General features: G+C 44.3%; 3 protein-coding genes across 5 annotated transcripts; all 3 read right to left on the bottom strand.

The window, feature by feature from the left end:
- Nucleotides 1-214: 214 nt before the first annotated feature.
- asxl2 (ASXL transcriptional regulator 2) lies at nucleotides 215-12,495 on the bottom strand. Of its 3 annotated transcripts, XM_040200226.2 has the most exons (12): nucleotides 12,172-12,495; nucleotides 11,153-11,235; nucleotides 10,095-10,203; nucleotides 9,717-9,858; nucleotides 8,468-8,586; nucleotides 7,126-7,246; nucleotides 6,814-6,873; nucleotides 6,307-6,467; nucleotides 6,005-6,101; nucleotides 5,779-5,884; nucleotides 4,841-5,531; nucleotides 215-4,424 (listed from the first exon to the last, which is right to left on the bottom strand). In XM_040200226.2, the coding sequence occupies exons 1-12, from the start codon at nucleotides 12,226-12,228 to the stop codon at nucleotides 2,688-2,690; spliced, it is 3,483 nt and encodes a 1,160-aa protein (XP_040056160.2). In that variant the 5' UTR covers nucleotides 12,229-12,495; the 3' UTR covers nucleotides 215-2,687. The 3 variants fall into 3 exon arrangements, with proteins under 3 accessions (XP_040056160.2, XP_077945803.1, XP_040056161.2); XM_078089677.1 differs by lacking the exons at nucleotides 11,153-11,235; nucleotides 12,172-12,495 and adding an exon at nucleotides 10,931-11,097; XM_040200227.2 differs by lacking the exons at nucleotides 9,717-9,858; nucleotides 10,095-10,203; nucleotides 11,153-11,235; nucleotides 12,172-12,495 and adding an exon at nucleotides 9,272-9,427.
- Nucleotides 12,493-18,066, bottom strand: LOC120833270 (kinesin-like protein KIF3B). The gene is made up of 8 exons (XM_040200240.2): nucleotides 16,375-18,066; nucleotides 16,181-16,282; nucleotides 15,968-16,090; nucleotides 15,629-15,747; nucleotides 14,951-15,067; nucleotides 14,069-14,183; nucleotides 13,554-13,732; nucleotides 12,493-13,168 (listed from the first exon to the last, which is right to left on the bottom strand). The coding sequence occupies exons 1-8, from the start codon at nucleotides 17,773-17,775 to the stop codon at nucleotides 13,006-13,008; spliced, it is 2,319 nt and encodes a 772-aa protein (XP_040056174.2). The 5' UTR covers nucleotides 17,776-18,066; the 3' UTR covers nucleotides 12,493-13,005.
- A 98-nt stretch (nucleotides 18,067-18,164) lies between these two features.
- hadhab (hydroxyacyl-CoA dehydrogenase trifunctional multienzyme complex subunit alpha b) lies at nucleotides 18,165-25,200 on the bottom strand. The gene is made up of 20 exons (XM_040200239.2): nucleotides 24,958-25,200; nucleotides 24,191-24,232; nucleotides 24,014-24,084; nucleotides 23,786-23,919; nucleotides 23,422-23,560; nucleotides 23,204-23,323; nucleotides 22,491-22,593; nucleotides 22,201-22,323; nucleotides 21,992-22,110; nucleotides 21,753-21,809; nucleotides 21,544-21,653; nucleotides 21,127-21,261; nucleotides 20,865-21,036; nucleotides 20,624-20,710; nucleotides 20,396-20,536; nucleotides 20,179-20,247; nucleotides 19,820-20,015; nucleotides 19,580-19,694; nucleotides 19,264-19,409; nucleotides 18,165-18,853 (listed from the first exon to the last, which is right to left on the bottom strand). The coding sequence occupies exons 1-20, from the start codon at nucleotides 25,022-25,024 to the stop codon at nucleotides 18,708-18,710; spliced, it is 2,292 nt and encodes a 763-aa protein (XP_040056173.2). The 5' UTR covers nucleotides 25,025-25,200; the 3' UTR covers nucleotides 18,165-18,707.
- Nucleotides 25,201-25,956: the final 756 nt, after the last annotated feature.

The following is a 25,956-nucleotide window of genomic DNA, read 5'->3' as shown; positions in this document are numbered from 1 at the left end:
TTATCAAACAGGTCTATTGTAAAAAACAAGAGCTAGTCATTAGACCACCACGGCCCACTTCTAGTAAACATAACTACCCCGATATGTAAACTCAGGCTTTCTGCTTTTTGTTAAACTTTCAATCACAAGCTGATATTAAACATGGAACAATGTGTGAGACTTTTTTTATGAGCATTGACGTCCCTCTGCGTGAGACAAAGAGGAGACATGACGCTTTTCTTTTAATTATTTATTCATAATAGTCTATAACTTCTAATAAAATACACTTTGTTTATAAGTGCTGATTACTATTTTACATTCACCCGGAGTTTAAATGGAGACAAAATGATGCAGACATATTAAAAAGATTCATCTAGTGATAAAAGTTGACATTTTAAAAATGGTGTTGATTGTCCACGACGCGTTCTGGACAAAGCTTTATGAACTGCTCTTCTGGTAAGCTCCGTGTCAGCGGGGACTGCTGCCTGACGCACCGCTCAGTCCTCAGAACTAAGATTTCAGCTGCCTTTTGAGTTGTTTGATTGTTTTGTGTTCATGTTTTTTGCAGTGCAACCCAGTCCCCAACTGTACAGGAGTAAATACAACATCCTAACATCACATGCAACCAAATAAGAACTTAATATTCATGGGGGATATATTCAATTTGTGGAAACAAAATTAAATACAGGAACGCCAGCTTTATTGAAATGGCCCTTAAATATGTGGAAGGCTCTCCTGACTCTCTCCATGTTTCCACAAGCCCCGATTTAATAAGAAATACATAAAAAAATTGACTTTATTTAAGCAAAGGGTGCTTTAAAAACGTAAAGTAATGACACAAAGGTCAACAGCACAAAAGGTTCATATAAACGACATCACCTCTATGGGAAAATATAGACCAACAGATCCAGGAGCAAGAACCAGAACTGTCCCATACAGGATATTGATGAATGGGCTTGATTTATAAAAGTCAAGTTATTCTCTGTCTGGCGGTCTGTCCAGGAAAAAACTGACTGCCAATATAGTATTATAGTAAATACCCTGTTGATATTCAAAAAACAATTAGCAAATAGATTTTTTTTATATTAAAATATATTAATTAAAATATATTACTTTGTGATTACAATATTACTTTCTGTAAAAGGTGACTTTGGAAAGTTACCTTAAAAATGATTGCTATAAAACAGGTCTACTTTGTGCCTCCAGATTTTAAAATAAAGTTGATACACAAACACCAAAAGAAAAAGCCGCTGAGTCGACGCTCCACACTGCTGTTTTGAAAGTTATTATATGGTACAGTGACGATTCACACTGTGTTAACTTTATCCAAATGGCTGTAACAACACCAATGTTCACACATTGTAGTTGTTGTACATTATATAAACTCCATGCAGTAATATTTTGTGCTTAGGGTACTTCATTCTCTGAATGATTCTCTGGAAAAAAGGCCATTTAAATGGTAACAGTACAACCACTTTCATATTGTACCGCCAAATCGTTTTGTAAAACTGAAGCGTGTTCTGATTAAATCACTTCATGATGAAACCTTTAGCGTTTTAGCATAACTTACTGTTGCTCTCCATTTTCTTTCCACATCAACAATGATTTGTAATTAAGAGGATTGATTTAATCAATGTGTGCAGCACAAATAAAAATAAATCTACATCAAGGCATATACCGTAAATCAACAAATATTTATAGTGAAAAAGCTTAATTATCTTCATTTTCTCCCTTGGCCGGTTTATTTTTAAGTGTTATTTTGACCGTTTTCCACTGCTGACCTTTGAATATAAACATACGATCATGAGAAAACTCACCTCATGGGTGACAATATCTACAAACTGGCTTCTTTGGGGAGAAAATGAAGGTTCACACAGTAGGAATTTACTCTAGACCTGGAAAATATCTCAATTTGCCCAAAGGAAGATGTCTGTAATGTTATATATAAAAGTTTCCAAACCTAAAGTTTCAATGTACACAGTTACTACCATGTATCCAGGTGGTTTTCAAGTGCTTAGTCAAAAACTAATGTTGTTATGTGCAATCCTCACAAATCAAGCCATTTATTCGTTCTAAAGCTATTCATGTTCTTTTTAGTTATTGTGTGTGATGAGTAATAAATGTACAGTTTTTACACAAAAAGAGTTACTGTGCGTTGCACTTTCCTGCCATGCGTGCATAAATGCCAGGAGGTACTCTACACCAAATGATTATCATAAGCGCCCTTTTTTGCCATTAAACCACAACTAAATTGGGCCCAATAATAAAGTGTCAGTATTATTAACAAAACAGTCATTATGTTCTACAAAAATAGCAACATTCATTTTTTCTCTCCTCTTTTAGTTTCAAACTACACGTATATACTATATATAGATTTATATATATATAAAAATATATGACACTAACCCTAGCTGAGTGCAAACATTGCCAGACTTTACCTTGGTCACACATCTCACACACTACTGAGTTGATTGAAAATCTGATTGACATCTCTCTCAAAAAGAGCTTTTTATAGTCGTCGAAACAAAAGACCATCCAGTGTAAATCCTTCCATTTCGCACAGCGGCCGCGTGATGGTTGTTTCGTCCGCGGGCTGAAAGCTCTTCACCCCTGCGGCGACTGATTGTCAATGACCTGCTCCTGCTTCGCGTCTGGCTTCAACACGAATCAAACCGCGACCTCCGTCGCGAAGGCCTCCTCGTTTCATATCATCGCACGACTAAACACGACACGCACAGTTTGGAGGGGCCGATGCAGTCGTCGTGGCAAAAGGCTCCGCATCCCTTGCACACGATCATCGCCTTCAGTCTGCAGTAGCACTTGGACTGCACCTCCTCCATATCGGCGCCCTCGATGAACGACCGCTGGGGCGAGGCCTCGCCCGGGTCGGCGCGCTCCGCCGAGTGGCCGGCGGGTATGGTGGTGACGGTCACGGAGAAGGACATGACGCTCCCGCCGCCGTCCGCCTCAGACGAGGCGGCGGGGGAGCACACGCCCGCGGCGCTGTGGCTCAGGGTGTGAGGTACGGACATGCTGATGGTGCCGCCGTAGCATGGCGCCGCCGCGGCTTCCTGGTCATCGAGCGTCCTCTGCGCGTGAAAAGCAGCCTGCCGCTGGTGGTGGGGGTCCGCTGGCGTAAGACACGGCTGGGAGTTTCCTTGGGTACTAGTGCGGAGTTGCAGGTGCCTTCGGAGTGACTGAGAAAAGGAGCTGGCGGCGCCGGGGCAGCTGTGTTCGCCGCAGGCCGCGCCGTCCTCCGATCCAGGCTCGGTCTTTACGCCGGGGCAATGCTGAACGCCTGACGCCTCGTCAAGCTTGGCTATCGAGAATCCAAGCTGCTCGCTTTTAACCACAGCGGCAGGGAAGAAACATTTACTGGCGGGTTCTTCTCCCTTTGCCGCCTCCTCTTCTTCTGTGCTTTCCCTTTTTAAACTGGACAAAGACACGTTGGAGATGACGGACTGCTGCAGTTTCTTGCCCTCCTGTCCTCGCCCGTACGTGGACACGTTGAGCAGGTAATGCCCCGTCATGGCAGGCCTGGGTATCCTCTTTCGACCCAGAAGTCCCCCCGTAATCCTGGATTTGTCCTGGCGTTCTTTTGCATGCACCAGCTGGTGGACATCGTGCTGAGGCCCCACGCCAGCGTGAAACTGGCTCTGCTGGCCTTTCCTCTGCATTAGAGTCTGCAGGATCTGCTCCTGAGTCTGCTTGTCGGGGAGTTCCCTTTGGTGCCTTGTGTATTCTGAGACCACTCCTCCTGCTGCATTGAAGTGGTGGGACAGTGGCTTATCTGCCCTGTGCTCAGCAGAGTGCGCCGTCCTCCCCTTACTACCGCAGGGTACGTTTGACATCTTCACTTCCAAGGTGGAAATCGATTTAGGGAGGATCTTCTCCAACGGAACCTCCTTCCCCTGCAGAAGCTGAGTGACCAGCGTGTTATTTGCACGTGCACAACAGCCGGCCTTTGTTGATCCAGCAATGGTTTCCTGTGCCTTCAGGGCGTGCGCATGAACGCCATCGGGTGCTGCACCGACCGAACCAGCAGATTGACTTTGGACGTCTTCGTCCGTTTTGCTGGGGCGAGATGTATCAGACGACTTGGGGCTTGGCTGACCAAAAGATTCCAGTGGGCGAGAAGGAGGCGTACCGGTCCGACTGCTGCTGCTGGAGGCCGGTAGCCTGGTCGATGCCTGGGGGGGCGTCGAGCTGGGCGACGGCAGTTTCTGCTCACCGCTGCCTCCGCCCGGCCCCGGGCCCGGCACCGGGCCCGGCACCGCTCCCTTCGATGCGACCCGCTGCGCCCGGGCCAGCTGAGCTTTTGCTTTGATGTCAGCCAAAGTGCGAGCACCGGTACGGCCCGGGCTGCTCAGCGGGGCTGGGAGAGGAGTCCTGGGGGAGACTTGACTTGGTGACAAAGGAACGGGAAGAATTCGTGCCACCGGTATCTGTGGAGTTAAAAGAGAAAAGGAGATTTTATAATAATACCACAAGACTTGCATTGAAGTTTCTCCCAAATATAGATAAATACAATATTTATCAGCAGCAGAGAAATGCGGTAGGGGTTTGAGAAATTTCTATGCATCATTTCCCTAATGCCTCTCTAACTACTGCGGATGTGTGAATGCCGCCTTCTGCAAAGAAGCAAGCTAAACCTTTCTTTAGCCTGCTTCTTTGCACCTTCACCTCTTCTTTTCTTCCATGAAACCTTTCTAGTGCACTTTCTTGTTTCTTGCTCTTCTGAGTTTGTATCCCTGTGGTTAAATGCACCCATTGTAAGTCGCTTTGGATAAAAGCATCAGCTAAATGACATATAATGGTATGTTACTTCCGTTTACTCAAGAGGTAGCTACATGTTTCCTACCTTGAGTGGAGGAATCCTGTGATTTGTTGCCGAGGTTGGTGTAGCAGGGCTAGACAAGGATGTCGCTGGAGGAGATACAGAGGAGACTGAGGACAATGAGGACACCGAGGTCAAACGGGGCCTTTTCTCTGGTGTCAATTCGTCGCCGATCCCACCGAGAGATTTCCTTTTCAGCGGCTCAGAGTCTTCGGCTGGCTTAACCACAGACACCTGTGGCTGGTCCTCTATTACCTCCAAACTAGCCGATAATGAGCGGCTCGTCTTTACGGGCAGCTGGGGGAGTTTGGTTTCCTCCTGCTTCACTTCCTCTTTAAACTCCTTCTCAGGCAGTGCACCTGCTGAGGCCTTCTCAGTCGGCTCCTCGGCCTGCGGTCTCTTCGCCGTAGGTGTCGGCCCGGCCTGCGCCGTGCCGCTCAATTTACGGCCCTCGGCGTACTGCGCCCGCCGCGTCCTCATGGGCTCGGTGGTGGGGACGGGCTCCCTCTGGGCAGACTGCGTCTTCCCGGGCTCCTTCGGGGGCTTGGCGTCCTTCGCGGCGGTAGCTGCAGCGTCGCTGTCCTCGTTGACCTTGGGATCCACCGGTGCCTGAGCGGCAGGTCCCGTCCGATGAGGCGGGGAACGGGGCCCGGCGGACTCCGGATTCACGTCAGCCTTCGTCAGCTCTTTGGATTCCTCAAAGCTGAGCCCAGAACTAGTCAGAGACAAGAGGAAGGCACACGGATGGACCAAGATATCAATGAATCAGGTGATCTCGCTCTTAAAAGGAACACAGACATTTCTGAACCATTGAGCTTGTGAAGGAATTATAAGGAATATACAGTACACTAGTAGTGAAGTGACATTATTTTCACGGGATTGTTAACTTTCTTTTTTTTAATTAACCTAACAGGTTGATTCAACATATCTTTAAGCAATACGATGCTGTAAATAATACTTACTTTTCCCCATAATAGTTTTCAAAGAAGCCGTCCTTCCAGAGCTCAACTCTTTTTTCCTTCTCTATTTCTTGGCGTATTCGTAGCTGCAACTCAGGGGTGAATTCTCCTGTAGAGAAAACGTTCTGTGTTGTAGCACTGAACCTTGGTGACATGATTATATATTATTAATTATATTATGAATGTGAACTGAATGCAGTCATTAGCAGATGGAAACAGCTGCACTGACCCTCAGCCAGTCTCTCCTTCCAAGACTGAGCCGCTGACGTGAAGAACTCATTGTTCAAGGCAGAACTGGTGACCTTCTGAAGGCCGTCCATGCAAGCCTGGGGGGGGGGGGGGAGGAGGCACAACGTTATGACTAACACCATCATCGGTACGGGGACTTCTGCTTCTCATATACGATGCACAGGACATTTAATGAATGCTGCGATGAGGTTAGCTGTGTGGTTAATGCTCAGGTTTAACACAGTTTCAACTTGAGTGCTAGTTCATGTCAGAAACGCAAAAGAAGGAGAATTTTGCAGCCACCTGACGGTCAACTTCAGGAAGAAGTTTGAGCAGCCGCTGTTGGCAGTCAGGAGGCAGGACGGAGAAGGTGTGCTTGTTGATGATCGCCCTTAGGTTGGTGTTGACCAAAATGGAGTCTGGAGTTTCCACATCTATTTTGCACTTTGTACGTCTTAGCTGGCCTGCAATGTCAAAGCAGAAGCAAAGACGATCACGCAACTGAGGCTTTGGGTCGTTTACTCCAACGCGTCTTGTCATTTGTTTCCATGAATCGACTACACATCTGTGGCGGTACTGTCCGACCTCCCTACTGTAATAAACCATTGCAATCGTAATTCATTGTGACATTACAAAATGTGTTTTGTGAGGTCATAGGGAAGTTTTTCTTCGGCCACCAAAATGGAATCATTCCTCCCTTGAGTCGAGGTGGACTTTGATGCCTCATTTGAAAATATTCCCCTCGGGCGTCCTTGAGAAAATATAGAAGTTCACCAGCCATTGGATTTACTGAGTAGATGTCTGACTGACCTGCCCCAAGGCGGCCTGACCTCTGAGAAACCTTCCGAGGGACGACTGGGCGGCACAAGTCTGTTTGGAGAGGAAAAGTAGAAAGATCTAACTGTTTCCACAATGATGCTGCCAATTATATGACTCATGTTTGGAAGATGGTGGTGATGGTGATGCAATGCCTTCTGTTGAGCAACAATAACAGGACAATTCTTAAGAACTGCATTTGTCATTCGAAACTCGCTTATTATGATATGACTGGTTCAATATCCCAAATGACTACTATTGATTCCTTTTTATATTGCATTTGACAATATAATAGCTGCCACCTACCGGTCTTAGTAGCACTGGTGTCGGACATATCTTTGATGGTTTTCAGAAGTAGTCTAGGACTCTGGCTGGTTGGCATCCCCCCCTGTCTGCGCTGGTTTCTCTGTTGCTGCTGCTTCAAGGCCTGAAACAGAGAAAAATAAGGAAGAAACGGACGGACATGAGCAGTATTAGAAAAACGTGTGAAACCCGCTGTTTTCCCTGCAACCCCTCCTCCTTCCATCCATCCATCCATCCATCTTCAAACCGCTTATCAGTCAGGCGGGGGGGGCGGGGGCAATCTCAGCTAACTTTGGGCGGGAGACGGGGTGCAGAGACGGGGTGCAGAGACTGGGTACACCCTGGATTCGCCATCGAATGGCAGGGCTGACACAGAGACAAACAACCATTCACACCCACGGGCAATTTAGTGTTACCAATACTAATCTACAGAGCATGTCTTTGGACTGTGGGAGGAAGCCTGAGTACACGGAGAGAACATGCAGACTCCACACAGAAAGGCCACTGCTCGCCTGGTTAAATAACAGGTGAGTAGCAGTGCAGCAATGAAGCATAAGTTGCATAATACAGGCATAACGCAACTCTGCGTTGTGAATCTCACAAGAATCACCTCACAATGTCAAACGATAAAAGAAGCAATCTAAGAAGATCCGCCAATTGTCTTTGTTTGGTTTTAAGAAGAAAATACACAATAACTATTTTTGCCCAATCGAAAAACCTTCCTGTGTTTCCTACGCTCAGTAAATGAATACAAATTGCTCCTTCACAGCTAAAGGCCACACCAGCACAGATGGAGTGAATTACAATCTGTCCAATCAGGTGAAATCTATTTAAATACAACACAAGAGCCACAAACAGCCAAAGGGAGAAATGTTGAACAGGGCGGATTATGAGGACATTGACATTAAAAAAAATCAGCTGTAGGGATTTTTCCTGCCACCTCATTGTTTTGAAGCCTGAGATGTTTTACAGGAAGGGAACGGAAGGATAGTTATTGCAGCCAACATGTTTATGTACACGTTTAGTGAGAAGGTGTCAGCAGACAAGTTTAAAGAATGTGGTGTGACAATAACTTCTGATCTTAATAAGAGGTGCAGATTGATTCAGATTGACATCAGAACAGGTTTTTCATATTAATAGTACCAGTCTCCTTTAAAAACGCCACACTGTGTATGTTGACGCAAGTAAAACTACACAAACATACTACTAAACGTAACAAGAGTGCATTTGTGTGAAGGAGGGTGTGGCAGGAACTTGTGCAGCAACCAAGACGTGTTTACGCCGCTATGAAGATATCATTAGCGCAGTCGAGGAATAAAGAACGTGCTGGCGAATGTGTCTGTACCTGTTTCAAAGCTTTCTTGCCGTGTTTCTGCGAGGGAGAGATGAGTTTACCGGCGGGGACAGAAGGCGACGTGCACCGAGGCTGCGGAGAGGACGGCTGTGACTGCAGCTTGGAGGGAGCTACCAAATACAAACGCACAAAACAGATGTTACAGAATACACTTCCTGAGGCTGGTTTACACACTTTACAACGTCGTGCTTTTGTTTGGATGAAACCGAAACCAATGCCTTGCACAAAGAAGCAGGTTGCATTACGTCGCTCAAATAGCATATTCCTTCAAATGGGCAGAACAACAGCGAGATCGTTCACGTCAACCTCTCTGTTATACATATATATATATATATATTACACACACACACACATGTAAAAAGAAAAAACACATTTGACATTGCGATACTCTTTGCATTGATTGCTTCAAAAATAAAACAATATCTGCATCCTCCCACTCAGACCCAAGGTTATTTGCTTGGCAGTTTCTAACTAGTGCATAATGAGGAAGTGGTCACATGTCATGCTGAGAAGATCCAGTTTCCTGTTCTAACAATCACTTAAAATATTCAAGCGGCAGAGAGAAATAATGAGTCATTGATAGCGCAGTGTAATAATTCCTACTTGAGGAGAAGATCATTCTCCCAACTCGCTGTGCATCCCGTGCAGTCGGGCGTGCTATTCACAAGAAGATGATTACACGGCACACAAGCTGCCACGGCGTGACCTTCATGTGCAGCCTGCCGCTGCTCTGATGCAAAATCAATAAAGGACCCTTTGGACACGGTGCGTCTGCTTAAAAAGATAAAAACCCACCTTTTGCATTCATCATGTTTGACGCTCAGTGTATTCCAAGACTTGTTTCCTCTGAGGAGACGATGTAATTTATGCTGCCGCCTTATTCGGCTTCTTCAGCTGGTTTCCTTTGCTTCCGCAATGACTTTTCTCAACGGCTGAGAAGGGGCGTTAACTGCCGTGGTCTTAACAGAGCTCGCTAACCAACCAGCAGGAAGGAACTAACGAGTAGAGGCACAATTCCTACTTAGGGCCTCATCGCTGCCGATGGTGGCAAACATGGTGGATTTGCCTCCTATTGACAAGCCTTCATTCTTTAGCTCTATAGACGGAACTTTAAAAAAAAAATCCCACTTGAACATTGAAGTTTGGCAATATTACATTTCTTGCAAAGTCCTCAACCTAAGTAAAGGCATGTAGTGATATGCAAACGGTTAGCATCGATTCCGTAGGCGGTGCACAGTACCTCTTCGCATCCACCTTCCTCTCCTGCCCTCTCGTGCGAGGGCGCTGCTGTCGTTTTCTGTGCTCTGGGAGTCCGACAGATTGTCACTGCTCTCCTCGGAGCCCTCCTCAGACAGTTCGTTTGCCACATCGGAGATGTCCTTCTACATATTATGGAAAAGGGAAGAACGGTTATTCTCAAGCACCGCCTGCGTCCATCCCACTTCATACACATGGAATTCAACCAACGCCCTCAGTCTAAGAGCACGCAGGTGCCCATCTTTGGTTACTCTCTCATGACGCTAACGGGAAGGAGGTTTTCCCGTTCTTGAAGTAGACTGGCAGCGTAATCTTTTACACAATAGTGGCACGGTAATGGTGGGCTACCTAACTAACTGACCTTTAATGTGTAGACCCCCATCCTGCCTGGGACTTTGTAGAAGATCCCCTCCTCTCCACGAGAGTTTGTGTGCAGCATTGCGTTCAGACATGCCAGCGGCGAGGTTCCACTGGATCATGAGGGGGGAGAAAAAAGCAAATCACACATCGTCTTCAAACAGCTGGGAGAAAAGACGCGAGAAGTGGAAAGGCTGGTCTGATATCCGGTGGGGGAAATTGCTACAAAAGCGTCAAGAGAACATGACTTCAGGGCAGATTGACATCAGTGCAGTTAATGAATTCAATGTTTTGAACAGAATCAGTTGAGTAAAACTGGTTCATGACAAATCTGCTGTAGTTAAGTCCAACATTTTCATAGCATACTTGAGTTAATTAAGGACTCAGCCGCCTCTGTATCCAGGGAGACATAGTGAGGCGTAATTTCTTTTTTTTCTGTCAGTGGAAGATGCAGTATGCTATGTAAAGTGAAGTTAGCAAAACATTTTGTAATAAAACAAATTGAGAAAAATGCAACATGTGTTTAACAAATATTGCCCGCAGGATAATTTATCTTTTAACCCCTCGTACATATTTTGTGGATAGTGTAACTGGGTTGATTTTTTAATCAATAGAATGGGAACATCTCCATCAGAATCAATCCTTTACTTTTTCATAATGTTGAGTATATTTTTATGCAACAAGTGGATTATGAATTATAGCAAGTCTAGTTAAAACACTGTCTATATGCAAATGCACCCTAGGCCATGTTATTGTTAATAACATGCAAAAGTTAAACCCAGACAAAGTAGCATGGCAGTGAGTTTGTTAAGATAAGGGGTGGGGGCTAGTATTTCTTACCTTCTGGATGAGAACAGTGACAGTGAAACAAAAAGAAATGAAAGAGTTATTGATTGAGTAAAATAACCGTTGCTATGTGAACACGAAAAAAGGGAAGTACTGATATAAGCAATCAATAACAGCGGGAGGAAGCGGTGTCCTCCCTCTCTCTTTCTCGGGATGATGTCTCCTATCTGAAAGACATTTGTTGTCGTAAGGCGAAGATACCAGGATCATATTTACCTTATTTCTTTAAGTCTTTCTCTTTGGATCACCTGCAAGATCTCCTTGTGGCTCATGGGCGTGTTTGGGTATTTCTCCAAAACCTAAAAATAATAACGTAGCATTATCAAAAACAAGCTCACAGTAGAGACTTTCCCTCCGGTGTTCAACGTACAGGCTTTCTATTTTAGTCCCAGCTTGTACAGTCGTGTCGAGCCTGTAACATGTTGAGCATCTCAGCAAAACAGGACTCGGAGTAACGGTATCACAGGGAATGTTAACCATCGCTGGAGTTTAACGTCGTGCGTTTAATGACCAGCCTAACTGCAGATAACGCGTATGCACAGCTGAAAGGTGGACGTCTACATAAACAACGTTGAGCTTTAATTATGAGTCAGTTGTGGGGAGTTTTGATATGTTTGCGGTCATTAGCATGCTAACCTAGGCAGCTAGCTATAGTGCTAGCAGCATTCATTATATTCTGACATATCGCCAAGCGTTTGCTTGTAATATATTAACTTGGTTACGTATTTTGGCGACAAGGCAGCGGATTTCAATCTCAATTCAATGCGAATATTCTCTGTTATACCGCTTTCAGTTTGCGACTAATATCAAACTTGTTGAAGAACTAGTACGCGTTAGCAGGAGCTAGCGTGCTAGCCTGGCTAGCAGCGGGCAACCCTGACGTGATCAACTTCGGGTTTACTTTATTCGACGTTCAGATCGTGACAAACATGTCACCTGCGGCATGTGGACGCAAAACACACATGTGGGGGTTTTCTTTTTTTCTATTTTTCATTTTTAAGTAAAAGACGCTTCGGGTGCACACACAGCCGACAGTTGCCTCGACGCATTACGCTGCACCGATGACAGCTACGCGGCTAACTGGTGACAGCGCTCCTTCGAACGCCCAACCGTCAACACGGGCCTCGCGGGTCGTGAACCCGTAAACACAGTCGTACAAACCGGGAGCGATCAGAGGGGGAAAAACAACCACGACCAACGGCGGATTTAAAAAACAACAACACCACCTAGAATACCGTTTTAGCGGCTTCCGCCCACGTCCGCCCTTTCTTTTTCTTCTGCCTCTCCCGCATTGTTGCCGTCTCTTCCCGCGGAGCAGCGTTGGATGTGTCCGTTCCAGTTGGAAGTGTTGCTTTAGTCACCGTGGAAGATCCACTCCGTCTGCCATGTTGGACTTACTGTAAACGGGTCACGTGACTCCGGAGGAAACGTCAGCTCACTGTATGAAGCCGCCGCGGCGAGGTCTCCGGGGTTTTATTTGTTTATTAAGCTGCCCGCTGGAATTACGACCCGGGATCGCAGTAAAAACGGTTTGGGGACAAATATACAGCAGTCAGTTCAAGATCACATCCGTGTTTATTCTCACGCGTAAGCGAACGCACTTTGTCACGACTTCACAACTATGACAAAATAAGGCAGCTAATCAACGGAGCATCTTCACTTTTGGCTCAAAATGACATTGCCAAGACATTCAAGTAACATTCATCAAGCATACAGGATAAAGACCAGGGAGGCCCCCCAGTGGTTGGGGCCCTCAATTACTACTTTATGTTGTTTTGGCAAAGACTAGGTACTTATCAACTTGAGAATTAAAAACTTAAAACCATCAAAACAATAAACTGGTTTTAATAAGTTTGTGCTGTGCTAATCATTGAGACAGAGGTAAGCCATGTGCTTTGTATAAGGCAACAGTCTTCCTTTTTCCTTTCCTTGGAGTTGAATACATGCTTACTAAAGTAATTCTTTCTCAAGAAAAAAAAGATGCAAAATCAATTTGAAAAATGTAGGTAAAATATAACCTGGCCCCCCAACCATGAACTAAGGCCAGCCCTCTACACAGTTGACGCAGATCACTTATCAGGGGCGCTTGTCTGAATGGGACTTTCCAGTGGAAGATAGGAAGCAGATGATGGTCTTTGTCTCTGAGAGGCAGAAGAGGAGCTATGAGATTGTGATGTCAGAGTTGTGGATGATGAAGATGATGAGATGGATGTTGCTCGTGGTGCTTGGTACCTGTAAAACATTAAAACAAAGATAAGGACATTTAAAATGCAGCATTCTATGGTCTTGCATCATACATTTTAAATTATTCCACAAGATTTAATGGTGTTGATATCAAATCAATGTACGCATGAGTAGGTATTTATTTTAAAAACTGAGACTAATGCTGGATTTGAGTGTAAAAAATGTTGGGGGAGGAAATCAGTGAGCAGAAGTAAATGCTGTATGAAATAAAAGAGTAGAAATCATGTAAATCCTCTTGTGTATTGATTTAAACCCACCTTTCTGAATTGCAATACAAAAAGGAAATATCTCCATAACTGAACCCATAAATATGTGCTCAAAAATGTATTTCAGAAACTAGGGTAGAACATTCCTTTCTCGGCTGTTGTCTCACCAGGATTGGGACTTCCTGACCCGTGACGACGTGGCGCTGCCCTCTCTAATGGGACCAGTTACCAGGAGGTCGCACATCAGCCTGGGAGAAAAGGCTCTCTCCAGGTGAGCGCCGTTCAGTTTCAAAGTGAACATGGTCGGGGGAGACATGTCTAACTCCAACAGCATTATGTTCTCAGCCTGTCGGAACAAACACAAGTGAAGATTACAAATTATTATTAATAATAATTATAATGCAAATACATGTTTTGTATGTTTATTACTTGAAATTAAGCCAATTTTGGAGTGCTGTCTTTTATTTGTATAATATTCTTTTAACTTTATGGGCTAACATTTAGTTTATTGTCACACAATGTAACTGTTAAAGCTGTAAATAGTTTCCATAGCTACTACAGCCGTTTCCACGTCCTCTAGGTCCAAGTGGGAGGTTGTGAAGAGGAAATCCGTGGCGCATAATCCCACGATTTCACATCTTTTGCCTCTGCTGTACTTTTTGCCAACTGTCCGAGCACTGACCTGGTATCTGGATGGGGCCCCAGTTGCCGTGGAAACCGCCATCTGTGCATATTGGCTGATTGGCCTCTTGTATCCAACAGCAGAGAGAGGCCTTCTCTTGACCTGAGTGGGGGCACTGGGATAAACACACAGGAAAAGACGGGTTTGTATTCTGTTTAATGTACATGGCTGTTGAGTCTCCAGCTTCCGGAAGCTTCTCAAGTGCCCCATATATGGTCAACCAATCGATTCCCAGCGAGGGAAAGAAAACCTGTTATCCTCGCAGTGTTACCTTCCAGTCAGCTCTCCAACGACATCAAGAAAGAAAAACACCACGCGTGTCTGGTTTTCTTTATACAAAGGCATCTGTTTACTGGAAATGTAGTGCATACATATCCATTGCATTTAGATTCATTTGGCTTTACAGCTTTACAACCCTTCTGTGTGCATGTATAACACAGTGGTTTTCAGCTAAATAGACATAATCCAGAAGACCATTAGAATGATTTGAGAGGTGCTACAATCACAATTACTCGGGTATAGACCCACTGTCCTTCAGCCTGTCTGATGTATTTATACTTCTTTTACTGGTTTTCTACATTTTCCTCCTGCCGATGCATTTAGGAGTAATATGTAGAGGTCAAATGAACCAAAATAGCAACTGCAGAGTGACAAAAAAATAAAATCCACAAAAAACAATAAAAAGACACAATATCCCTTAAAGCTGTTCTGCATTGTGGTCTATTTATGTAAATAATTGTGTAGAAACTTGTTATCTCTGCTGCTCGTGTGGCGGATTTCACACAGTAGGTCAGTTTTATGCCGTTTGTGGTTGATGTACTATTTGTTTTGGATGATCTTTCTTGTTTGCAGTACCACTCCCAGCAGGCAGCGATCACTGACCTCTCTGATGGAAGTACCGGCTGCAGTCTCCACTGATCCTCCTCACTGTCAAAGTACAGTCTATTCATGATCTTGTTCTTCACCTCTGGAGGTATGAAGTTCTCAATCAGGAGATATCTGCAATAGGAAACAGAACAGCGGGAAAATTGAAGAGGCGGCCAAGAAAAGTTTGTGTAGTTGAAGCAATTTGAGGAGAGGTCCTCTTAGTAAAACCTTTTATCCCATGACAAACCAAAACAAAATGCTGTCTAAGAAATATAAAGTATTTAATTTCCTGACTGGAGAGATGAAGAAAAATATGCTCCGACATTGATTTGCTGACTTGATCATAATAACATTAAGGAATTCTAGGAGAAATTCAAAAGCGTATTTTTCATCAAAATGCATATCTTTGATATCAGATATGTTATGACCCCTATGACCCTCTGCAAACACAGTAGAACACAGCTCAACGCAGTTTTTAACATGACAAAATGTACAACTACATGGTAATGCCACACTGAAAAAAATGAATGTTGACGTTTGCAACATCGCGCCATTTAGGATGAAACGCTTTCTGCCTTCCCCGTCTTTCAATTCATTGGGAATGATTTGAACGCGACGGAAATCCACCTGTGACGGCGATGTGAAACAGCAGCGCAGGTACACGAGCGTGTACTCCCTGCTGTCACTACTCACTTGTACTTGAGTTCTCTGGTGAGCTCGCTCTGCGTCTGTTCGAGCTCCTGTCTGGTTATGACGTGTTCGTCAATGACGTCTCTCGCCTCTGCCTTCACCAACTGCAGTTTGGCGTACAACTGTGGGCATAGAGGACGCTGGTATTAGTGAGATGACGCTGTTGTTACCGGTGAGACTAAAGCTGCACTGGAGGAGATGTTGATGATACAAAACACACACACACACACACACACACACAGAGGCTTTCATTCAGAAAGAATCAGAAATAAAAGCCCCGGAAACAAAAGGGATGCTTAACAAACTGCTTTGCATTATGATTCATTCGTTTTGGGATCTCACCCTCTTCAGCTTTCTTGTCTTGTGATCCACCTCCTGCTGCAGGGAGGAGAAAGTCTCTCTCATTTCCAAGGTCTCCTCGTCCTGCAACATCATCTGCTGCCGGATCTCACGCTCTCCTCTTATCTGCAGCCCAGCAAAGGTATGTGTATGTTATAAAACAAAAAAACACACACCTAGAAGCATTAAATAGACATTATTGTTGTTTTTCTATACCTGTTCTGCAATTTCTTGCCTCTTCAGCTCCAGCATTTTTTGCTGCTCATTGGTGTGATCAATTATGGTCTTCCCTCCCACTAACAGTTTGCTCTCCATAGCCTGTGAACAAAGACAGACAATGAATTATTCATGTCAATTTCTTTTGTTCCACCAGTGTCTCATTACTCACACTCTGTGATCAAAACACGCACCTTGTATTTCTCAATGATCTTCTCCAAAGCATCTTGATCCCACTGCATGTCCACCAAGCTTTTCCTGTTTTCGTTCAGGTGCTTTAACCTCTCACCGCCCCTCTGGCACGACAGAGCTTTGGGGAAGTCACTTTCATCCTTCAAGTGCCGCCTGACCTCAGGTTGCTCTTCGAAGGCCTTCCACACCTCCTCGTCCCTCTCCCTGAACATCTCCTCCTCCGTGCCGGCTATGCTTTTACTCAGTCTCTTGCTATTCCTCCTCCTCCGCCGCTCTTTGGCCAGCATCCCTCGCTCCTCCAGCTGGGCTTTCAGGCGCGCGATCTCCTCCTGGAACTCCCTCAGCAGGGCGTCTTTGGGATCCTCGTTGATCCGAGGCTTGTTCTTTATGTTCTTGGCCCTGTTGGCGTACCTCAGGGTGGCCAGGGATTCGTCAAAGTGCTTGTGCGAGGGCCCCACTGTTGCGATCATGACCGTCTTGGCGTTGCCCCCCAGCGAGTCCTGGAGCAGGCGGGTCAGCTTGGAGTCCCTGTACGGGACGTGGCTGCTCTTCCCATCCACCAGGGCCGATATTACATTCCCCAGCGCCGACAGCGAGAGGTTGATCTTGGCTGCTTCTTTAAGTCTCTGCCCTTTCGCACCCGTCTTGCTCTGGCGCTCGCTGCCGGCCAGGTCGACCATGTTGAGCTTCCCAACGCGGATGTGGTCCTCGCCATCTGGTCCGATCTCGCTGCACTCCACGGTTATGACAAAGATGGCGTGAGAGCGAGAACTGCGCTCGTTCATGTTGGTGAACCCCACGGACCTGGACTGGGATCCTATGTTCATCACATGTTCAATCTCAGCGGCGTTCTTTGTGACCACCGAGGACAGGTCCTTCACATAAACCCCACAGTCAGGGTGTTCTTTGAGCTCCAGCTTCCGGTTATCTTTGCACAGCAGATCTCGGATGTCCTCCTGGTAGATCTCGAGGTACGATGACCTCACCAGGTACTTCTGATTCTGAGTCCTGGATATGTGTGTGAAAATGTGCTGGAATGAATTTGGTATGACGCCTCTCATCTGCGGGTCGTTTGAAACCCCTTGCATGGTGTGCGTTTTACCGGTCCCGGTCTGTCCGTAGGCAAATATGGTCCCGTTGAAGCCCCGGAGCACGGAGTCCACGAGGGGTCTCACGGCATCGTCGTAAATGTCGCCCTGATTTGAATCCCAGCCGTACACGGAATCAAACGTGAACACTTTCCTCGGCTCGTCGGGTGGCGCCTTCGGCTTCTTGAGGGTGATCTGTCCCAGTCGGTCATCAATCTGCAGGATGTCTTCACAGTCCGCGGTCTCCTCGCTCCTGCTGAAGGGCCGGCATCGCACCACCACCCGCACCGCCTCGCAATGTTTGGCTTTAGGCATTTTGGTCCATAACAGAGTAAATAGAATTCGGAAAAAGAAAAAAAAGTGCCGTCAGTCCGTTATAAGGGCGTTCTCTCTCTCAGGTGGTGTAATGTCTCTCGGTGCCAGCGGGCAGACGCGCCCCACGTGGGCCGCTGCGCTCGGCCCGATGGAGTCGCAGCATCTCTCCGGAAAGGAGCGATGTCACCGGCTGGTAGAAGGGATGCTGCCTGCTGAGGAGCGGACACTCCCCGCCGTACACGCCCTGCTCTGCGGACAATGGAAATCACACATGTGACCCAAGCAACGAATTGGAGCGCAGCGTGGTACGCAGGCGTGGTCTCGCGGTGTTGATAAATTACCCTGCACCTGACACTTGAACGCACCTTAACAGAAGAAAAAAAGGCAGGTTTGATTCCGTAACAAATTTTTATTCGGACTTTAGATTTACAACATTGTTCAAACGAGGCCAGAAACGTCTTCAACGTACAAAAAAAAGACACGCTGAAACATCCTGGTAGACATTCATTAATAATAGAGTTAATTCATCAGCTGGGAAAACGTTTTAATTCTTTAACCTCCAGTGTCTTTCATTGGCAATGTGTGAATAATTAGCCTCCATCTGCTTCTCAAGCTATACATTACCATCAAGTAAATCAATGTTAAAGTACAAAAAACATCCAATTGTTCTGACATAACACACTCAGTTGCCATTTTATTGGGCGCACTGGATAAAACCATTGACTCCCACCTTCATGAAGGTTATATTGTCCTACATTTGAAGGCCAAGGACTTCTCTATTAGACTGCAGAAACAAGATGTACTTAATAAACTTGCAACACAAGTGTATTCCAATTGGGTTTGCCCCCGATCGGGTTATACATGTCAGGCACATTCTAGTGGCGGACTGCAGGTCTATTAAATGCTACCGGCACACACGGTGAGTCAGTGGTTCACATGTGGAATCTCTTAGTAGAATCCTTTGCGTGATCAAGAAGGAGCTGGCACGGCGTAAACTGATTGCCGTAGACCGCTTCGTATTGCCTCATCTTCTCCACCAGCTTGTCGGCACCAAAGGAGTCCACGAAGCGGAAAGGTCCTGCAAGCAGGAAGACGCCATGTTTAGAATTATTGTCAGAGGATACATGTTTAATGGGGATATTGATCTAGCATTGTTAATTTTTATAATTTGTGAACAACAGGGGGTTGCTAGTTAAATAAGGCTTATTTCAATAAATCCATAGTTATTCTTTCAGACTAGCCTGGTTCCAATCAGGTCATCAGGCTTAGCTCCACCTCCGGCTAAACAGAGTCACTGAACTATAAATAACAGATAAATTAAGTTCCATAATTCATCCTTAAAATATGCCTCGTCACTGCAGATCCTCGGTTTTTTTAAATTCACATAAAAGACAGAACAGGACGCCCTTCGGGCTCTGTCTGTTTATAAAGGAAGCAGCCTCGGGGCACAAGCAGCTCATATGACAAGGACTAAGCTTGAACTCTGACCTCCAAGGCAGGGCGGGAATCCCAACCCAAACACAGCCCCGATGTCTCCTTCCAAAGGGTTGATCAAAATGCCCTCCTGCAAACACAGCACGGCCTCGTTGACAAATCGGGAAACGAGCCGGTACTGCACATCAGAGTCCGATGAACTGAAAAAAAAAAAGAGTCATGTAAGAGTAAATCCCTCAAATGTAGATGGCTCAATAAGATTGTTTTAAGTAACAAATGAGACAATTTTACCAACAACTGCATGTGATTGTAATTTTACAGACAGGCACAGGGTGAGTCTTGATCACTGCTTTGTCCAATGTCAACTTACACAGCGGGATTTGGTTTCATCCTGAATTTCTCAAGGACATTGCCAATGTCTGGGTTCACCTCCTTGGTCTTGAGGCCTGGCTGATAGATGTAGCAACCCTTTCCTGATTTGCGACCTAGGGAATAAAAAAAAAAAAGAATAAATAGCAAGGAATGAATAAAAAAGGAAACGTGCAGTGTACACAACACAAAACATTTTATTCAACAACTGTGCAAAATGCGTCAATGTGAGAAACCACACCTTTGAATCCCAGGTCCACCATGGTCTTCAGAACCTCCACATTTCCTCCACCGAAGCGGGAGCCAAAAGCTTTGCCGAGGTCCTCGGCTACATGGGCGGCAACGTCAATACCAACTTCATCAGCCAACGTAGCTGCACCCACGGGGAACCCGAAGCTTGTGGTGAGTGCATCCAACTTCTTGGGGTCAACACCTTCCTGTGAATGCAAATAGATAGCTTAACCACACGCTTAGCAGTTAGGACAGAAGGACGAATAGGCTTTTTTCAAATTAGCTGATCGTGGACAGTCATGATCCTAAATCCTAGTGCACAACAAAACAGTGTTCACAGATGCATTTTTAACCGGTAATACTACAAACCTGAAGGACTCTTACTGCCTCAGCCAACATGGGAGCCAGACACCTTGTTGTATAGAAGCCAGGTCCATCCTGCAAATACATTTGTAAAATATACAATTGAAGTATATATTATAATATATATATATATATAAAGTTCCTTTCAACAACTCAATTGCCTGTAACGGTGTCTTTTTAAACTACACAGGGAATAAAGACAACAAATGAGGCGTAACCTCACCCTGACAACAATGATGACTTTGCCCTGCTTCAGGCCGACTGCCACAGCTGAGGCTGTAGTGTCCTTGGACGTCTTATCAGTGGTTATAATTTCCAGGAGCTGCATCTTGTCCACTGGAGAGAAGTAGTGCATCCCAATCACCTAGGGATACACAGAAAGTATTCAGCAACATTGTTTTCTTTCATCTAAAAAGGCACTTTTGACACTACAAGGCAACCGGGTACCCACCTTGTCGGGTCTCTTGCTGGCCGCAGCAATATCCTTGATGGGCAATGCAGATGTGTTGGTGGCAAATATGCAGTGAGGGGAAACAACCTGCAGACAAATGTCTGTTAGAATGTGGCTCAAAGTCACACAATACTGCCCTGGGCTTTGCTGCTAAATACAGAGCGTGGACTGATATTTTAACTAAGTAAGTAGTGTCTTTTTGTAACAAAAGCACTTGAAGCCTCTTTCCAGTCACACTTACAGCCTCCACCTCCTTCAGGACTGCGTGCTTGATGTTAATGTCTTCAAAAACAGCTTCGATAACCATGTCAGCCTTTGCGAAGTTGCTGTAATCCAGCTGGCCGGTCAAATTGGACAGTATGGAGTCCCTCTGGAATGACGTGATGTTCTTCTTTTTGGTCTTGTCATTGAGCCTTGTTTAAAAAAAACGACATTTTAAATGGAATATAGTATCCCATCAACCTTCTTTAAAAAAAAAAACTAATATTGAAATGCCAACCCACCCTTTGTACACCTGCTGCTCTCCCCTGGCCAGTCCAGACACAGTGGTGTCCTTCAGGACCGTGTGCACACCTTTGTCCACAGTCACCTGGGCGATGCCTGCTCCCATCAGACCTGCTCCCAAGATAGCCAGAGTCCTAGTGGGCAACAACAAAAACAAACATTCATCAACTACCTTAAAAAAAGCAAGAGTCTGTGAATCTTATACTTTATTTACTCAAAAACAAAACCTCAGGATAGACTTTGTTAGCAATCAGAGTAAATATATCAACACCACTATCAGACCAGGCTTTGTCTGTTAGTTAACAAGTGTTAACTAAAATAAAACAGCAGGGTTCCTTTATTAATTAATAAAAAATATTTTGGATCATGTGTTAATCGTCATATCGGACAAGCATGCAAAGGCAATATTCACTTACTTGACTTCTCTTTGAGGAGTTCCAAAGCGGTTCTTCTTGCACGCTACCTGACCCTGGTATAGACCAATCAGGGCTGCGGATTCGGAGGTTTTTGCCAACTGACCAAAATTCTGTAACAAATCTAACAATTAGCGATGTTCACTTATACAATGACAGAGTTTAAATACTGTATTGGACAATGGCGTAGGTAAAGCATAAAAAAACCTTACCTGAGACTCAGCCAAGTATCCGGCCACTGGGCCTTGTTCAACTCCAGCCTTTACGCACTGAAGTGAAGAAGAGGAAAACAGTTTCAAACTTTTAAAAATATTTTATGATGAGTAACAATGCAGGGAAGCCAATAGAGAGAGGGAGCCAACTACAAGATTTTCCATAACAATCACAAGAAAATAAAAGTTTTCACAATTTTATCACAGACTGTTACTGCTTAGGAGGAATTTTTACTTACTTCAATGATTTTCAGGGGGGCTGGATAAAGCCCCTTGCTCTGCTTCATAACTTTACTCTGGACAGTGTTGTAAATCTGATTTCGGACCAACCCAAAGCTCATAACGTAGTCTTGAATTTCTATAGAGAGAAGACATTGAATCTTTATTGTAGTGTTGTTAATTGACCTTAAATGACTACAGAGGAGTCAAAAGCTCAATAACAACTTACTCTCCATGCTGCCTTTCACTTTATGGATAGGGATCTTCTTACTGACGATCCCTCGAGCATATTCAATGGCAACTTCCTCAAGGTAGTCCATTGTTCTCTCCTCTGGACTCTTCAGCCCAGGTCCTGCAAAATAACCATGACCGGTCAATTTATACTAAAGATCAACAATGAACTAATACACAGTCAAATACATACATACTAAAGATTACAATTTCTACACATCGATACATTTGTTTACTACCCAGTTGCAGCAGTTCAATATTATCCGATTGTATGCGAGTCAATCTTACCTAAGGGGTCTACCAGTTGGTGGACAAGCCCCATCTTCTTGGCTTTATCTGCCCGAATATTTCTTCCTGTCAGCATCATGTCAAAGGCATTTGGTAGACCAACCTACGGTAGTGAAAGAAAACCTGTGTGAACTAGTTTATTATCAATACTCCCTGCATCATGTTTTGGACAGATGAGTCATGGTCCCATGCGTTGAAGGACAGGCTGGTTGAATACTATACATGATGGGCGGGGGGATAGAATCGGTGTGTAGGATCTCCAAGGCCCACGTAAACATCTTAAACCAATTATGAGATAACCAGATTATTTTGCTACTCAGCGTAGCCATTTTAGGTCTTGTTCCATCACAAGACAACATGTTATAATGTCTATAGGACGCTTTCACACATTATGTGCTGCATGGGTTTTATATTTAAGGGTTAACACTCCAGGCCCATTTTGCTTCCATAAAATGTTTTCTTACAGCAATGAAAATAAACACCTCCAAAAAACACATACTTGGTCTATTTGCTAATGTAGAGTTCTCCTGAATTCACAAAGAGTTAACATTAGATAATCCCCTAATGCGCATATTTAAAAATACATTTCTAAAAAAATGATCTTAATGCAAGTAATCAACTAGTTAAAAGTTCCATGGTGATTTGTTATTGGTTACATCATAAAATCAAGTCATTCAAAGAGGAAATCTGGGGAATGTAACTGCAGTACTAACCATTTTGGGGAGCCTCTGAGTACCACCTGCACCAGGCAGAAGACCCAGCATCACTTCAGGAGTACCAAGGACTGTTTTCTTACTTTTGGTTGCAATTCTGTACTGGCAGGCGATGGCAAACTAAAATGCAAGAAGAGCCCATTACATCCGATTATCATCAAATCATTTAAAATACACTAAAACATATAGTTGAGTTGCAGAAATAACTTTGTATTTACCTCCAAGCCTCCTCCTAAACAAGAGCCGTTAATGGCAGCAACAATGGGCTTCGGTGATTTTTCAATCCGCTCAAACATCTTTTGCCCTTCTTTAGAAAGTGTGGTGACCTCTTCTGCATTGTTACAGCCCTGGATCATACTGTAAGAGATGTTCAGTACATCAAAGAAACTCCAAAGGTAAGGACATTTTGAGAATTCATTCAAATACAAGACCTTAATTTAGATCATGCTAAACTGGATAAATAAAAACTGGATAAACTAACAATGTAAATTAATTCTACTGTAGAAGAACTAACATAAGAAGTAATTATTACATGCACACTCAACATCAAATAGGCAGTGAATTGAACGAGATTGCGCTTACTTAATATCAGCTCCAGCTATGAAGCAGCCCGGCTTTGAGGAGATGAGCACAGCACTTTGAACAGCGTTGTTAGCCCACACTTCATCCATTACTTCTGCCATCTCCTTTTGCATTTGGACTGACAGTGTGTTCACCTGGAGGGAGACGACACCATTAGGTAGACATACATCACAAAAGGGCACAATTCAGAGGCGTAAAGTGTCATATTTGTGATTTATGAGCGCACACCTTGGAGTTTGGGTCGTTGATCCGTACGACAGCAACATCGCCCTTGACTTCATAGTTCACATGGGTACGGGCTAAAAATAGGTAAGGAATATAGTGGACGGTGAGAATGTGTCAGTAAACAGGGTTACTTCTACGCATGAACTAGAACAATATGATAAAAATAATAAAAAAAATTACCGAGCATTGCAGGAGCTACTGAGAAGGTGCGACATGTGGCACCTGTTGAATAGCAACAATACACACATTATAAGTGCGTTTAACATCACACATCATCCAACCACTTGATTCACTTTCATGGCAATATTGATTGAAAATAAAATAGAAACATTTTGAAACCTATACACAACCCGTCTCAGTACAAGATACGTGTGACGTCATGTGACACGATGGCATAACATTATGGGTAATATTGCTTTGACCCCGGACGGTCTCGGCCATGCTGTGTAACCCAGAGGAAAGAACGACCCTTCACCTACATCCTGCGCCTACCATTCACAGGCTAGTAATCACAATGGCAAACCAATGGCAAACACTGGAATATCCCAGTCTACGCGGTCTTGACAGAAGCATATTTAGAGACCAAAGTAACGTCAGTAGTTAACAGTTTGATTTTTTTTATCAAGGACTCTGTAGCAGCTTGCTAACGTTAGCTGGCACGGACGTCATTACGTTTACACTTAACCTTGCTCGCCGAAACACAAAGTTTCCCTTTAAATGAATGATCCGTTTAGTTATTCGTACAGATACGGCTATGCGTCTGTTGAAACACAATACTGTTGTATGAATGAATCCCCCCCCATCCTACACATTTCTGGACCTCAGGAGCTAACAGCTAGTCCAACAAGCTAATCACCCTCAGACGCAGAGCAAATCACATTTTCAGCATTATTCACCACGTTAACTTGCGTTCAATGTTTAAAACACCGGATACATTAGGTGTTTACCTGAATAGAGAGCGTATCTCCTTGATGTGAATCTGGATAGAACACCAAGGGCTCGAACACCAGCCATTTTTGGAGCGGAGGTCAGTGAGCAGTGGTATGAAGTGAAGCTAACTAGCTCGCTGTCAAAGTGCTGCCACTGCGGCTTGCGAGGCGACTTTGAGCCTCTTCCTGAAAGCCGATCGGTCAGATCAGCAGCTGATTGGTGGTCGGTGGAAATACCCGCACGCCATTGGCTCCCTTTGAAGCACTCGCAGCTCATTGGTCGTTCGGGAACTACAAAACGCCTCTTATGGTCCTACTTCCTGAGCCTGAAATGAACAAGACTTCGCAGTGAAGTGGACTGAAAAGTTTTGAATTTCAACTTGTTATTAAATTTGTGAATACATATTTGTATTTAATTACAAAGTTATTAGACTAGATGAAAGCAGTAGTAGCATACTGCCACAGGACAGAGGTAGAAACAGTTTGAGACGTGTTTTATTAATGCATTTCCATGTCTTTAATATATCTTAATATAATATAATACCTGTCGTAACTATCCACCAGTTTGTGCGAGACACAGAATGAGATTACTGACAGTAGTAGACCATTATACTCCAAAACAACAACAAAAGCTGTGACAACAGTTAAAATGTACGGCTGTCAATTATATTAGCTAGTGTTTTATGATATTTATTTCATCCCATAATCGGAAATTAGGAAAAAAGAATCAGGAACATTTATTGATAAAATATGTTGGACATTAAAGGGATTTGATGTGGCGGGTGATGCATAGCATTGGACAATAAGTCAATAAGACATTGGACAAAAAGAAAAAGAAAAAGAGTGCAGGAGACAAAAGCTCTGAACATTTAGCTATAAAGCACAAGGAAAACGTTGTTGTTTTTCGTACATGTGTTTCACGTTTGTAACGCTGATTTGTTTAGTTTTTTCCTTTTTCAGTTTTTTCTCACAAATATACATTTCAACTTCTTTACAGCCACACAGTTTAGATTCTAG

The sequence above is a fragment of the Gasterosteus aculeatus genome, chromosome 15, assembly GCF_964276395.1.
Source record: "Gasterosteus aculeatus chromosome 15, fGasAcu3.hap1.1, whole genome shotgun sequence".
NCBI classification, from domain to species: Eukaryota; Metazoa; Chordata; class Actinopteri; order Perciformes; family Gasterosteidae; genus Gasterosteus; species Gasterosteus aculeatus.
This window is presented reverse-complemented; position numbering and strand designations above follow the sequence as displayed.